Genomic DNA, 14,113 nt, shown 5'->3' with positions numbered 1-14,113 from the left:
CCATGGTGCCCTTTTGTTTCCGTTTACATTATTGTGCTGAAAAGTGGCTAATCGAGTAATTGAAATCATCAGAATTGTGTGCTTCTTGGGTATTGGGGCACAATTTTGCTTGTGAGCGTGGGCTCCTAGAACATCTATGTATCTTGCTAGCTTCATTCATGTGCTGCTTAATTAATTACTTAGTTGGCATCGATCTATTAGAGAATTGGTTGTTTTGTCGGCTCGTGATTCTTTCTCGAGCTTCTATATTCTTGTCATAATAGTTGCTAATCTTTCTTCACTAAATATCTTTTTTATATATAGAGTATCCATGCAATGTTCACAAATCACAACACTCAAATTGGGGGAAAATCACAACACTCAAATTTCGGGAAAAATCACAACACTCAGAATGCTTAGTGTCTTCATGGTCTCTTATCGTGGGGATTCTGCTCAATTTTCGACGGAAGAATAGATGAGGAATGATCAATTATATTAGTCTAGAATTGTCATAAAATCAAGTTACCGGTTACCGCACGAGTGATTTGCATCTCTCTTCCAGAATTTTAGCTATGCATCTTAATCATTATGGATCTTTGTGGAGTAATGTTGTAATTTCATCCCTAAGACCTGGTTGTAATGGCATGTCTATTACTCAGAACCTTGGTTTGTCAAATTTGTCGAGCCTGGTACAAAACCTGAAGTTCCGAATGCCTTTTTAGTCCAGAAGAAGAGAGAATCCAGAGACTGTTGATGTAACTGGCAACATCATGTTCTCGGAGTTTTGGTGTCATGAGTCTATAGAGATGTCTTATTTTTGTTTTTCTAGAGCAATTTTAAAATGAAGGCATGATACTTTACAAGAAAAAGAATGATTTATCTGTCTCAGATGCTAGTGTTTTTTTCTCTATATATGGAGGAGGTTAAGTTTCTACATTTGTGCTCCGTAGAGGCCCAGATACCACTGATCCCAGTACTCCTTGGTTGAGCACGGTGGTGTTTTAAATTCTGAGTTGTGGTTTTGAAGTGAACAGCGTGCGAAATGTTGATGTTGTTTCCTCAGAAATGGAAGTTTGGGCTAAACGCTTGCACGTTTCGGTGGAGTTCTGAACACACAGTGTTCACTCAAAAGAAGCCAAGAGTCACACACACAGCATCATCCTGGCTGGAACACTGATGCCCAAAACCAAGTCGTGCTTTCTGTAAGATCAACATGTGCAGGAATTCACAATCGAAAAAGAAATGCTGGAACTTATTTTCAACCCCCTTAGCATTTCATCGCTTGCTATGCCCTTTTGTCTTTTCAACTTCTACAACAGTTGTTGAGGATATGCCATCCTACTGTGCTACTATGGAAGGATCATACCAAGGTCCATGAAATGAGAAATCATAGATCAAGCTACCTAAGGAGCAAAATTCACTGCAATCATATTATCCACTAAGTTCACGAGGTCGATGGTTTTTCCTCATAATGCACAATGCTTCAGCAAGGGTTAGGGATGAAATCCTTGAGTTTACCAACACAAGAGGTTACCTTGGCCTATCCCACACCAAACATTACACACAGTTCAAACAGTTTCTGTCCTTCCCCTACATCTAAATTACCACAGAACTGAACTTTATGTTGCCACCTACTCATCGTCGTCATCATCGTCCTTTTCCACCTCTTCATTCTCATAGTCAGAACCTGAGGCATCTATGTCGCTGTTTTCCTCATCCTCTGACGACTCTACTTCTTCAGGATAATCGTAGAGTGGGTTATCTTCGGCTGCATGTTCAAAGCAGAAAAGTTAAGGTAATTCATATGACAAAGATCTTACCAAATAATTATTGGAGCAGAATGATTGTACAATTACCATTTGAATCATCAGTATCGTATGGATACTCATCATCATTGTAACATTCACCATCCTCATCATCCACTTGTAACCTAGTGTGGGAAGACTGGTCAGACAGAATTCCAACGAAAGAGTTTTGAATATAGCAACATGTTTGAACCAGAATTACAGTGGGTATGAAGCTGCTGATGTCTCCTCCATGTCTGCATCATCCACTTCCTTGACAGTATATATGTCATAAACATCTGAATCTGCTCACCAAAAAAACAACATTCTCATCAAAATTAGTACAAAAAAAGTGCTCACAATTATTAGACTTCGCTATCAAACAAAGGAAAGAAGTTTACATACCTTCTGAATGTGCCAGCGAAATAATATCCGATTCGATTTCTTCAGCAGCTGATGGCAAGTGCTCCCGTATAAGTGGAAGAAAGTTGCACAAAATTGCATTCTCTTCGAAAGAGGTCATCCTGCAGAGAGCATCATAAGGAACCAGATAGCTCATCTCTTTTTTATTTTAGAAACTAGAAGTGATAAGTTATCCAAAATGAAACGTACTCTGGTTCCGCTGAATGCTTCTCTCCATCAGAATCTACTTGGACAGCATCATAAAGATGGCACATTTCTCTAAGTGTTTCATCAGTCTCATTATTGTCTCCTTTCCGACTCTTCCATATTTGTGCAAAGCGGGCATTTCTTCCAAGATTCTATATAGAACCAGTGACAAAAACAATTATTGACAGTGAGGGAAACAGAGTGTACCAATGTCACCCAATCTCTTTGATGGATGTGAAGAAAATAAATAACTCGACAAAACAATTCCTACTGCCAAGATAGCATAATAACCGTCAAAAGCTATGCAAAAGATACAAAGTACTCCCTCCTTACCCGTTAATAGGGCAGCTAATCAAATTCCGCAGATCCCAGATTCAGTTAGATGAAATTGTTGTGTGAATTATGCCAGAGGATGAGGTAAAACCCACCTTCAGAACGCTGTGCAGATATTTCTACTTGGAAAAATAAAACTACAAGTTTGATGTTCAAGAGTAAGTGTCAATTTGCTATTGGCTTTGTCTTAGCATTGGTGCTTCTCATGCCGTCCAGGAGATCAATCAGCACAAGTCCAAGTAGCACACATAGAAGATTCAAGCCTGATTTATTTCCAGAAGCATCATAGCCTTTTGTTCATTCTTTCATTTTTGTTTTCTGTGTGCCCAACGGCCCAAGTCTACTTGGACTCCTGGAGCCAGGCTTTGTCCTAGTTGGTTCGGACGTATAGAAATCCTAGGCAGTCCCAGTCACCCTTGTATGATTGTATCCAACAGCTTATTTTATGCGAGTAAAGAAACCAGAAAATTGGCGATATGGTGGCCAACTCTGCAGGTGATTTTGTTGACGAGCCCATGGTCTTGTTCCTTGTTGTGCGGATTGGAGGGTGTCCTTCTAATCTGTTGTGTGAGCCTGCTTGTCCATGCAATTTATACGAGGTGTAGGGTTTGCATCCGATTCTTGTAAATCAAGTTCTTCTTTACTACAGTTTTCTACTACAAGATTGCGGAACTGCTGGACTGTGACTAGTTGTGCTATTGCCGTCAAATACAAATCAGGCTATGGTGATATTTTCCTAGGTCAGTGTGACTAATATTTACACACTTTGATTGCTGATGTGTGGCCACAACTCATCTTGGCGTCACTTCCGTAGTTACACCGTATCAACGGATGCATTAACTACACAGTTCCCCCCACCTTCGCTCCACCTAAATTCCCGCCCGACTAATGCATTAAATACCGAATTACGTGGGCTAATATAAATGCAGCGTCAGGAGACCGTGGCGTTTTTTCAATTACTCATGCATGCGATTAATTAGGGGGAAATGTCCAGATTTGGTAACACGAGGAGTCTTTGGTCTTCGGGATTTTTCTTAGACGTCAAATAATCAGGAATGAGGGAGTATACATAAATAAATAATTATGAAGTAAGAAAGAAGACGTAAACTGAATCTCACTCATAAGAAAGAAAACATGCATTCTTCACTTACTAAAAGTCATGTATTAACTACGTATAAATATATGAGCATGTTGTCTAAAAATACTTGTTCAAACCCTTTTCTTCTAAAATAATTCTACTCCTCAAATTACAACACATTACTTGATCTATGGAATCCATCAAATTAAGTGCATCATTCGAACACATAAAAAGTATAACAAGTTCACTATAATCAGAATAGTAGGATATACACACCTCATGCCTCTGTCTGGCTGCTGAACGTAGTTGGTCTTGTTTCTGTCAACACAAAAGGAAACCATTTTAGAATTTGTCGATTAAATTGTTCCAAATTTTGAGTAGAAAGGTGTGGCAAGTGCTGTTTGTCACATTCTAGTTGTTTTTAGATGCTCAAAAGGAGGAAATGGAAGGTTTAATTATCCAAATTATGCTCAGAGGACCAGCACTTAATTATGTAAATAACTGCAAATGGACTTACATTGTCTTTCTTCATTCTTTCATTCCACTCCTTTGTCTTGCTCTTTATCTCTTTGGCACTCGCGTCAGACTGCTGAAAAGGAACAAATGTGATTATTCTCTATAAAATGTATTCTTATGCAGTTGTCTAGAATAGCTACTGTTGATCATTGGGCAAACACATATGGATACATAACAGGAACTTGTAGTTTCTCCGTTCCATGCATGTAGAGTACAACTTGCAAAATTTATTTTCCAACAATTTCAAAGAAGTTATTCAGCTGTAGTACGTCGCCCCTCAGAAAGGCAATGTGATAAAAATGACAGAATCAAAATTAATACTAAGTACCAAAAATTAATACTAACGAGTAACAACATATCAACCGGATTAGAAGCCAAAAAAAAATGCGGGTTTGTTATGTGACGCCACCAAAAGCCGTGTGATGCTTAACCAGTTTTACAAGAAAGAAACAGAAAAGGCTCTAACGAATATTTATTTACCAAAAGGGAATGAAGAACATCTTCAACAGCTCCAGAATGATGCACTGTCTCGACATGTTGGACAAGAAGCTTCTTAACTCGCGGTTCCTCTGAAAGTGTAGGCACAAGAATGAAGTTAAACATTGTTTTTTTTTTCCAGGCGCAGGTGGTTAGAATTTTTGTTGTCTACCACTACAATTCGTTTTAGGAAGGCATGTGTCAAATCAGGTTCTGAGTTATGTTAAGCAAAAGAACACATAGACACATCGTGTACCATCTGTCGGCATGGTTTTGCATAGGCAGGTTAGAGTTAAGTTAAGCAGGGCAGAATCATGTGACAGATTTCCATACCTTGGGCAGTCGAGGAGGAGGGTTGCGAGATGGAAAGGCTCGACAAATCGAGCATGGCCTTCTTCATGGGCCTCTCATTGATCTCTAACCCTAACAAAGCACAGGAAAAATATCACTTTTATTATACCTAGGAAAGCTCCCTTTTCACTGTAAAATCGGACCAAAGGGCGGGGGAGGAGCAATGGGAAGGAGCGCCCACAGAATGCGTCGGGGCGGGCCTGCGAGGGCTTGCGCTTGACCCTGACGACGACGGGCTTCTCCCGCGCCTCAGCAGCGGAGGTGGAGGCGGCCACAGCTGCAGACGCCATGGCCGACAAAATTGGGGAGAAATCCGGATTCTAGGAGCCGCCGTTACTACGCCTCGGGGCCTCGCTTGCACGACAGCCGCGCGCCGCCGCCGGATGAGTCGCCGCCGACAGCCCCAAAGATTGTCGAGCTGCCGGGCAGAGAGGTTTTTTTTGGGGAATATAAATGCAGCAGCCACAGCCGGTCCGAGACGAACTGCGACTCTACTTTTTTTTTTTTTGAGAATATAAACTGCGACTCTACTACTAGACTAGAAAGAAACACACAGACGATGGGCCGAGAAAAACGAAAGGTTGGAGGCCCAACTATGAAAGCACAGATGGACCGAGCAAGGACGTGTTTGTTAGCTGCCCGAGGGTCAACCAGGCCCATCGGACGTACAGTAGTTTACACGCGTTTTGGTTGCATAGGATCGGCTCAGACACTGCTTTCCTGCTTATAACACGAGTTCTTTATCCCAAATGGCTTTTTAAAAACTTTAAACCACTTTTGGCCCTTCTGAAAACTTTTAAACTTCTATGGCACTTCTTGATCACGCCATGCATGATGGCTAAACTGAAGTGGAGAGGGAGATGAAGTTTCTATCTCCGAAAAAATTGGGTCCCAAAAATCTTCGGGTTGTGCATATGACGATCTAGTTATTGTTTTATGCACTCTATGTCAATACATAATATATTAATATGGTAATTTGAACTTATATGGTAATACAATACATACTAGACACCATAAAAGTACATAATTATAAAGTATAAATTCAAACAAATAACATATTTCATCACATGACATAAAATTTAACAAATAAGTTCAAAAAACAAGTCGAGCATGTATCAAGCACATCCCATAACACACAGGTACAGAGATTGTTCTTTCACCAAATGTTCGTTCCACATCTTTCCTAAGAGGAGCTTGCATAGTGGTATAGGGAATGCTCTTTTCTACCTCGGGGCTTTTACATTGGCTTCTCAAATGTTGCCCATTGAGGATAGATCCCATCTTCAAGAAAACATTTCATTGTGCACTTGTGCTCATTGAGATCAAACTCAATAAGAGGTGCCTCTCCACGGACTAATCTAGAAAAGAAAAAGTGATCAACACATACATTGATATCATTGCGAGACCTGGCATATCAAAGTAAGCGTGTCAAAATTCATAGTTCCTGATCTGCAAAAACGCAAAACTTGACGGTAAGATCATGGAAAAGTACTGTGAATTTCACATGACATGCGGCAAGCAGTTCTTCCACCTCCAATACATACATTTTTTTTTGGATCAAAGCATACATGGAAACCGTCAAGCTTTTGTAGAATGCTAGAATCCTCTCGTTGTCTTGCTCATTTGGTGCGTTTAGGTATTCCTCAACAAACACAAAGCTTACTACAAGTTCCACTTCATCTAATACACGTGCTCTCCTACACATGCCATAGCATACTTGTTTGATCATAACAAGCATACAAGAACGGAGAAATAATATGCATCTACAAATACATCAACATGAAACGAGTGAATGATAAAAAACTACCACAATTGTGCCAAATGTGACAACCATGTAGAAGAAAACTACCGGAAAACACGTCAAATAGTAGGTGTTTGTCACGTTTGGCACAATTATGGTAGTTTTTTGCCATTCACTCACATGAAACATAATCCATCATTGCATGTAGAAAAGTCATCTCATCTACTAAGGACGTGTTTGGTAGACCGGCTCAACTGAGAGATTCCCATCTGGATCGAGATTTTTGAGAATTTGGGTGTTTGGTAGGACAGGTTTTCCATCTAGGCAGTGACCACCTCATACGGAAAAGGGTCCTCAGCCATGCTCGATGGAGAAGCTCAAATCAAGCTTCTCCACTCGACCGAGTTGAGTCCGCCCGAAAATTTTCCAGCACGCCTAGGGGTCACGGCCCCGCACGGCTCGAGAGGGTCACTTCCCCCGCACGCCCTCTCTGCCCAAGGCGCTCGCGACCGTCGGCTGGCTTCCTCGTCGCCAAGCGCCGCTAGTACAAGCTGCCATGAAGCGTCCCTGTGGCCGCCAAGACGCGCCACCATGGCCGCGTACAGAGCCGCCTCCACGCGCCACCATGGCCGACAACAAGCTCCGCCCCAGCATGCATCCACGCGCCCCCTGCACACGTCGCCATGGACGGAGCAATGCGGTGGTTAGATGAAGTAAGGACCCGGTTGCTTTTTATTTTTCTGGTTAGGGACATTTGTGTAAAAAATTAGGCTCAACATCATCTCAAGTCATACAAGCCACCAAACAACATCTCAACTCAGCAACTCTCATCAAATACAGGCTACCAAACAAGGCAAAAAAATATCAACTCAGCATAGCTAAGGTCAACATGCCTGAGGTGGGAAACACTTGTTGAGATGACCCAACCTACCAAACACGCCCTAAAGTCTCGAGGGTGAAAACTCAAGATCTTCGAACGGGCGACGACAATGTTTGTGCTTTGTTTCCTTCTTGGAGGCATTGTTTTTGGAGAAACGCGTTTGCAGTCTGGGTGTTGTCTTTGGTGGTGGTTACAGTGCTAGTGTTGTTAGTAGTTCAATACTGTGATGGGGTCTTGGTCTTTGTTTTTCTTTACTCTCTTTTTTATTTTTTCTAGGCTGTGTGCATCATGATGTTTTTGGATATCTTGTTGGTGCAGAGATTGTGTATAATTAATATCTTGATAATATTAATATATAATTTCTTTATCAAAAAAGACAACCAAACAAATTGATGAAACGTGGCTCAAAGACCTTCATGGATACCAATCACGCCTCTAATACGGAGAACCCATGTCCATGTGAGATGCTGTTACATTTGACTTACAGTAACGACGTGTCCGGGGATATGTGACATTTCTTGAACTTCACAACATGAGAAGTTGGCAGCACCGTTAGACTATCGAAAGACAAGTGTCAAGACGTTGTTCTCATGGATAAGCTCTCACACCTTCTTTTTTCCATTGAGCAGGACCATCAGTGAAGCAAGACCACATGGATAAGTTGGATGGCCCTCGGACTCCGACTTCCTGACGGGTCCGGCTTCCGAGTCAGAAACGAACCCCACGAGCGGCTCCAAAATCGCTAGGAGTATATAGCGCTACCGTCCCGGTCGCGCGGTCAAGAAAACAAAGAGTACTCTTGATCTAGATTACATTTGTCAAAAAGCTGAAGAATTAGCTGCTGCGTCTGCGTGCGACGATGGCTACGGCTAAGAGAGCTAAAGCGAAAGCTGCCAGGGCCAAGGCCGCGGAAGCTGCCAAGGCAGCCATGGCGAGCGCCTACGAGGCCGAGTGGTCAGCAAGAACAGAGGCCGCACGAGCCGCCAAGGTAGCCAAGGCAAAGGCCGAAGAGGCCGACGAGGCTGCTAAGATAGCCACCGCGAAAGCCCAAGAGGCAGAAGAAGCCGCCGAGATTGCCAAAGCCATGGCCGAAGAGGCCGCCAAGGTGAAGGGAGCCAAGGACGAGATGAGGCGGCGGCTAAAAGAAGAGGAAACGGAGTGCGAGGCAGAGTGGTTTGCCCCCAGGTTCCGCCGTCACTGGAACCCATTGTACGCCAACCGCGGCGTCCGCACCTTCCTCCAAACCAGTAAGCACGACAACCTCTTACTTCTCAGTTAATTCCCTTCTTCATATTCTTTCACTAACTCGGTATCCATTCATGGATCAATGCAGCATCTATACCCGCCATGCGTTACACGTACCCTGCATCAGATGACCGCCCCAAAGCCATGGAAGGTTTGCAGATCGTCTCGGTCAAAATCGCATCGATCAAGGACCCTTTACACTGGCCACTGCAAGTGTATGGCGTCGTCGCCGCACGCGATGTATTGGATCACAAGCGCAACATTATCTTCCACCGCTCCAGGAAGAACTGTCAAACCATCACTCCAGAGGAGCCGTATCTTGCATTGACCGGCCCTAGCCGCGCCATTGCCGTGTCAGTGGACCCTTCATACGTCGAGGTTTCGCTGAAAGTCAAGGGCGCCACTAAAGCCGAGGATAAAGATCTGAGCGAACTAGCTATGATGTACAGAGCTGGGTGTGTTCTAAGCGGTATTTACCCTAGCAGGCTCAGCACGTTGGAACTCAAGTTCGGCCACATTGGTCGCTCTGTGGAGGCTACAGTCTGTATCAAACTCAAGGCTGGGTCATGGCCACCTTGTTTTCGAGGTGTATTCAGTGCTGCCATTGTTAATACGCACGACGACCTAAAAGTCAAGTTACTTGATTCCGGGGATGATGGTTTGCCCGTCGATGCCGATGGCGTGATCAGGCTCTCGCGACGTGTAGTTTCTGCTGGACTCGGCGTGCCTCTGAAGATTTCTATCGTGATAAGTCCAATTCATGAGGATCAAGTCGTTGAGTGTAGCGAAGCAACCTTTAAACCCGAGAGAGCCGGTATAAGCCTCAACGAGCTCGGTGTTAGTTTCTGTAGTATGGAAGTTAGCGTTGCTTGGTCATGTTTCCGTTATGAATGAGTTTGTCTTTAATTAGTTATTTTTACTGAGCTTGATGCAGAATTTGTCTTTAATTTCTGTTAAAAAATATATATATTACCCAGCCTTTCTCCAACTGTTTAGGCATTTGAAAAACCTGGTTAGTGCACCAATTGAATATGATACTAGAGCACCGAGGTCTTAATTAAGTTTATGACCGGGGCAATGCAGGATATTCACTTTGGCTCATAGGATCATTTGCTCCCGTTGTGTGAATCTACATTTCGAAGTGTCAAAAAATTCTAATGTAAGATTTTTCATGTACATCTACACATTTTATGTTCGTACACAAGTTTTCAAAAAAAAACTTAAAAAATTTGTGGCTCCTGTAAAAAAGACAAATTTTGATGCTATAACACGACTACGTACAAAACATTCTTTTTGTCTTTTTTGTACACGCCACATAAAATGTTATTTCTCCATAAAAATTTGTGCACTAACATAGAATGTCACGATGTACATCAAAAAAATTATGTCAGAATTTTTTAACATTTTTAAAATTGTTTTTTAATTATTTTATATAATGGGAGCATTTGCCCAATGCAGCAATGCACATGGATATTCAATTTAAACAGTTGCACCCTTCTATCCATCCCACGTCTAAGGACTTTGTATGGCTACGGTCTCTTCATATGTGGGTGTTGAAATATATATAGGCTCTCATCAATTCAATAATTTCTGAGAAAATTGCGAAAAGCCACCACAATTCAGGGTTCTTTTATATTGCGATGCAGTTAAACTATGCCATTTCATTTACGAATTTGCTAATTTTTAGCTACCTAAAAACTAGCTTAGCACTTAATCATTTTTCTAACCGCCTGATCATAGAAAACACTTCATGGGTTGCCGCCAATGGCGGTAGTGTCGTGAGGGTCCACGATCTCCCCTCGCATATGATCTATCTCTATATCTATCTTTGAGGTGTTTGGGTTCTGCAAAACTCCGTAGACATGCAGAAGAGAAATGCTATCCCCACTCCGACCAAGACATAACTTTTACCAAAAAATTATTGTGATCTTTTTGTTCAAATAACAACTAAGGTGAAGAAGGGTCAGGGGAAATGAAACTCTTTATGATAAACATATATATTTTGCACATTTGTTAATATGGGTAGTTCCTGCGAAGAATCGGACGAATGACGTAACAATGCTTGAATTGTCGATGTTGATACTACATAGTGGATTCTCAATCTCCTGCGACTACGAGTGTAATAGGAACCATCCGTTGACAAAAGGATCACCCTAAGATGACAGTCTGCTTCAAGTGAGGGGAGGTTCGGTTCATCCAACCTCAACAACTTTTACCTTAGTTGAAGGGGCAAATGTCGCATCCCTGTCCCGAAAAAAACCCGGGCATTCCTAGGGTGTGATCCCGTGGTTTGGTTCAAGGCTCGTGGGTGTCGGGCTCGGTTAGATTCCTGGCTTGTTGGAGTAGTCTGTCTAGCTCTTCGGGCTGGTAGATGGTGACGTGCACTGACTCGAGACCACAAGTGTCGGAGAGTAGGCTACTGCCCTAGATAGTGATGATGTCATTTGGCCCAGGGAGCTTTAGTTGAAGGCAGACATAGTTGACGACCAACACTAACTTGGCGAGGAAGGGCCATCCAAGGAGCGCTTGATAGGCATCGAGGAATGCTAAGACCTAGAAAGTTATATTCTCCCGTTGTATATTTCCCTCTCTTCTGAATTCCACCTCTAGTGTAATGTGGGCGAGTGATTGGGCATAGACGTCTAGGATGACATGATGGAAAGGATGTCAAAGTGGGCCTAATGGAGGTTTCGACGATACTCATCTTGCTTAGGGTCTTGAGGTAGAACAGGTTGAGGCAACTTCCTCCATCGATGAGAACTCTGTCGAGGTGGTGGCTACCCATTACAGGATCAACCACAAGAGGACTCACAGTTGGGCCTAGGCAAAACAGTCAGAACCAAGCGTCAAACAGAGTTGTGTAAACCCTACTTAACAGGTGGGGTCTAGGCATGGAAGTTGTGGTCATTGGAAAAAAAAGTCAAATATTACCTGTAACAAAATCTGCGATGAATCGATATGGGATGAAATAGGCCGTCAGAACCAACCTTGAGATGGAGCCGTGCAAACTGAGCTGATAGATGGGGTCGATGCACGGACGACGCGGTCGCTAAAAAAGAATTCAAGATGTGGTGTGTCAAAATATGTAATGTTCATCGTGGCACGAAATGGGGCAAGACGAAATATGTGACGGTTCAACGTGGGACGAAGTGGGATGTGAAGAATTCCGTGACTATTCGACATGTGAATAAATGGCTAACTTGTACAGGGCTAGCTTGTGACGAAAATTGTAAATAATTCCTCATGACGAAAAATGGAAACATCAAGCATAACTGTGCTATAGGCTCACCAGACAAAGTGTGACGAAATGGCCCGGAACATCAAAACATCTGTGATGTTTCTTGCTGGCGTCACAAATAAAAATCTCACATACCACCAGGATTCTTGTAGCGAGGGAAACTCCAGGGATTGGAGACACATGTGGGGATGCGATTGAGGAGAGGCGTTGAATATAATTTCCTGAACTTTTTCATCAGATCGGTCTTTTGGTTAAACTGGCTAGAGCATGAAATTCCACACATGGTGCATAAGCTCTCTGGAGGATTCGGATCGACCCTCATCTCCCTGCTTCGAGGAGGTCGCCTTATAGGTCCGCTCCAGCAAGACAGGATGTTTGCCGCATGCACCCGAGATGCGACCCAAGGTTCCCCGGAGCAAAGGAGATCACTTGGGGATCTGTCACTGGCGTATGCAGGTACTTGAATCGTGTGTGTGTGGGGTGGGGAGGGGTAGACGAGCACCCCCCCACCTACCCCTCAGTGCCTCTTCATCGCATTTGTGGGAGGCGTTGTGAAAGGTAGCAACCATGACTGACACAGAAGGCGAAGCCCCCTAGGTTAGGGTTGATGTAGACACTGAGGGGTGACTCGGGGGAGAGCATGCACACCGGTGTTGTGCAGTCGGAGGGGTAGTCAATGAGGACTAACCTGTCGGGCGGGGGCACCTGGCCGACAACGAGATCGATGTCCGGGAAGCCGCGCCTACGTTTCCTGTATCGGAGGTTGCACACCGTCACATGTGAAGAGTGCCCTGTTGCATGGCATGTGTTCGTGCACCTTGTCTTTGTGGTTCGATTTGTGCCCACAAAGGTCAATGGAGTTGTCTAATGCATCGACAAGACGATGGTTAGATTTCAGAGGATTTCAGTTGAGGTCAAGGTCGAGACCGGATCCTCCGTTGTTGACTTGACGTACTATCCCATCATGCCGGTGTGGCGGGGCCGAGATGGCGGTCAGGTGAGTCACGCCAACCGAAGTGGTCAAGATGTTGGGGGCGTGGTTTTCAGGGGCCTCTCCCATGACGATGCCACCTTTATCAGAGATGGTAATGGCCATTCTGATCCGAGATCCAAAACGTGTGACCCCTACCTGGCGCGCCAACTGTCGAGGTATTTTACTACCGTGTATTTTGTTCGGGAGGGTTATGCTCGGAGATCGGAATGGTAGCACACGATAGGCAAAGATTTATACACGTCTGGGCCCAGATGTACAATGTCCCCGATAAGAACTTTATTTACTATGTGCGGTGTGGTTTGATTTTCTGTGCTCTGCCTCCATGATCTTGAGATACGGTTCGGTCTCTCCTATCCTATGGTGGATGGAGGTAGAATATGACGGTAGGTGGATGTGTTCGAGATCAGTGGGGCGCTGGGGATTGGGAAGACCAGACGCCACCTTGTGGGCTCTATTCGATCACATCGGAAGGTGTCCAAAGGCAGGCCGGCCCAGCAAATACGGCTTCTCAGCTCAGCCAAACAGTGGAGCGGCGCCGAAACTTCCCAGCTCTGTTCCATCGATGGAGTTCGCAGCTGGACCAGTTCCAAACACGCCCTTAATACACTACAAATGCTACAGTAGCCCCAGTAGCTAATATCATGAAAGAAATTTAATTATGCTCAGGACTATGTTACTCGATGTTACAAAAAAATTGGTACCAACAGCTGCCTCATAGTTCAGACGTCGCGCCGTTTTCCCTCTTTGTCTACCACCCCGTCCTTTCACGGCGCTAAGTACAACATAACTTTCAGCACAGAAATTGAAAATCAGAATCAGCACAGCCACGACCCCTACAGCTGCATAACCACACAGCTTGTGTTCTCGTGGAGTGCAGAGTCACGTCAA

At 43.9% G+C, this 14,113-nt stretch overlaps 2 protein-coding genes across 5 annotated transcripts; one reads left to right on the top strand and one right to left on the bottom strand.

Moving 5' to 3' along the window:
* Positions 1-1,203: 1,203 nt before the first annotated feature.
* Positions 1,204-5,484, bottom strand: LOC124699204 (RNA-directed DNA methylation 4-like). Of its 4 annotated transcripts, none has more exons than XM_047231541.1 (10): positions 5,309-5,484; positions 5,110-5,199; positions 4,780-4,874; positions 4,301-4,372; positions 4,060-4,101; positions 2,376-2,524; positions 2,169-2,287; positions 1,987-2,068; positions 1,836-1,909; positions 1,204-1,747 (listed from the first exon to the last, which is right to left on the bottom strand). In XM_047231541.1, the coding sequence occupies exons 1-10, from the start codon at positions 5,415-5,417 to the stop codon at positions 1,611-1,613; spliced, it is 969 nt and encodes a 322-aa protein (XP_047087497.1). In that variant the 5' UTR covers positions 5,418-5,484; the 3' UTR covers positions 1,204-1,610. The 4 variants fall into 4 exon arrangements, with proteins under 4 accessions (XP_047087497.1, XP_047087498.1, XP_047087499.1 ...); XM_047231542.1 differs by having other exon boundaries at positions 4,301-4,369; XM_047231543.1 differs by having other exon boundaries at positions 4,780-4,868.
* Positions 5,485-8,607: 3,123 nt separating this feature from the next.
* Positions 8,608-9,887, top strand: LOC124696251. The gene is made up of 2 exons (XM_047229004.1): positions 8,608-8,995; positions 9,082-9,887. The coding sequence occupies exons 1-2, from the start codon at positions 8,608-8,610 to the stop codon at positions 9,885-9,887; spliced, it is 1,194 nt and encodes a 397-aa protein (XP_047084960.1).
* Positions 9,888-14,113: the final 4,226 nt, after the last annotated feature.

The sequence above is a fragment of the Lolium rigidum genome, chromosome 3 (genome assembly GCF_022539505.1).
Source record: "Lolium rigidum isolate FL_2022 chromosome 3, APGP_CSIRO_Lrig_0.1, whole genome shotgun sequence".
Lineage (NCBI taxonomy): Eukaryota > Viridiplantae > Streptophyta > Magnoliopsida > Poales > Poaceae > Lolium > Lolium rigidum.
The sequence above is the reverse complement of the archived record's forward strand: the minus strand, read 5'-3'. Positions and strand labels throughout refer to the sequence as shown.

Bases quoted from the DNA above. Each gene is read 5' to 3' on its own strand.
- LOC124699204 (XM_047231541.1), bottom strand. From the start codon at position 5,417: ATGGCGTCTGCAGCTGTGGCCGCCTCCACCTCCGCTGCTGAGGCGCGG. The intron at 4,102-4,300 runs GTAAGTCCATTT...TTGTGTTGACAG, and splicing joins AAAGAATGAAGAAAGACAAT to AAACAAGACCAACTACGTTC. The intron at 2,525-4,059 runs GTGTGTATATCC...GGTTCTATATAG, and splicing joins CAGCCAGACAGAGGCATGAG to AATCTTGGAAGAAATGCCCG.
- LOC124696251 (XM_047229004.1), top strand. From the start codon at position 8,608: ATGGCTACGGCTAAGAGAGCTAAAGCGAAAGCTGCCAGGGCCAAGGCC. The intron at 8,996-9,081 runs GTAAGCACGACA...GGATCAATGCAG, and splicing joins CCGCACCTTCCTCCAAACCA to CATCTATACCCGCCATGCGT.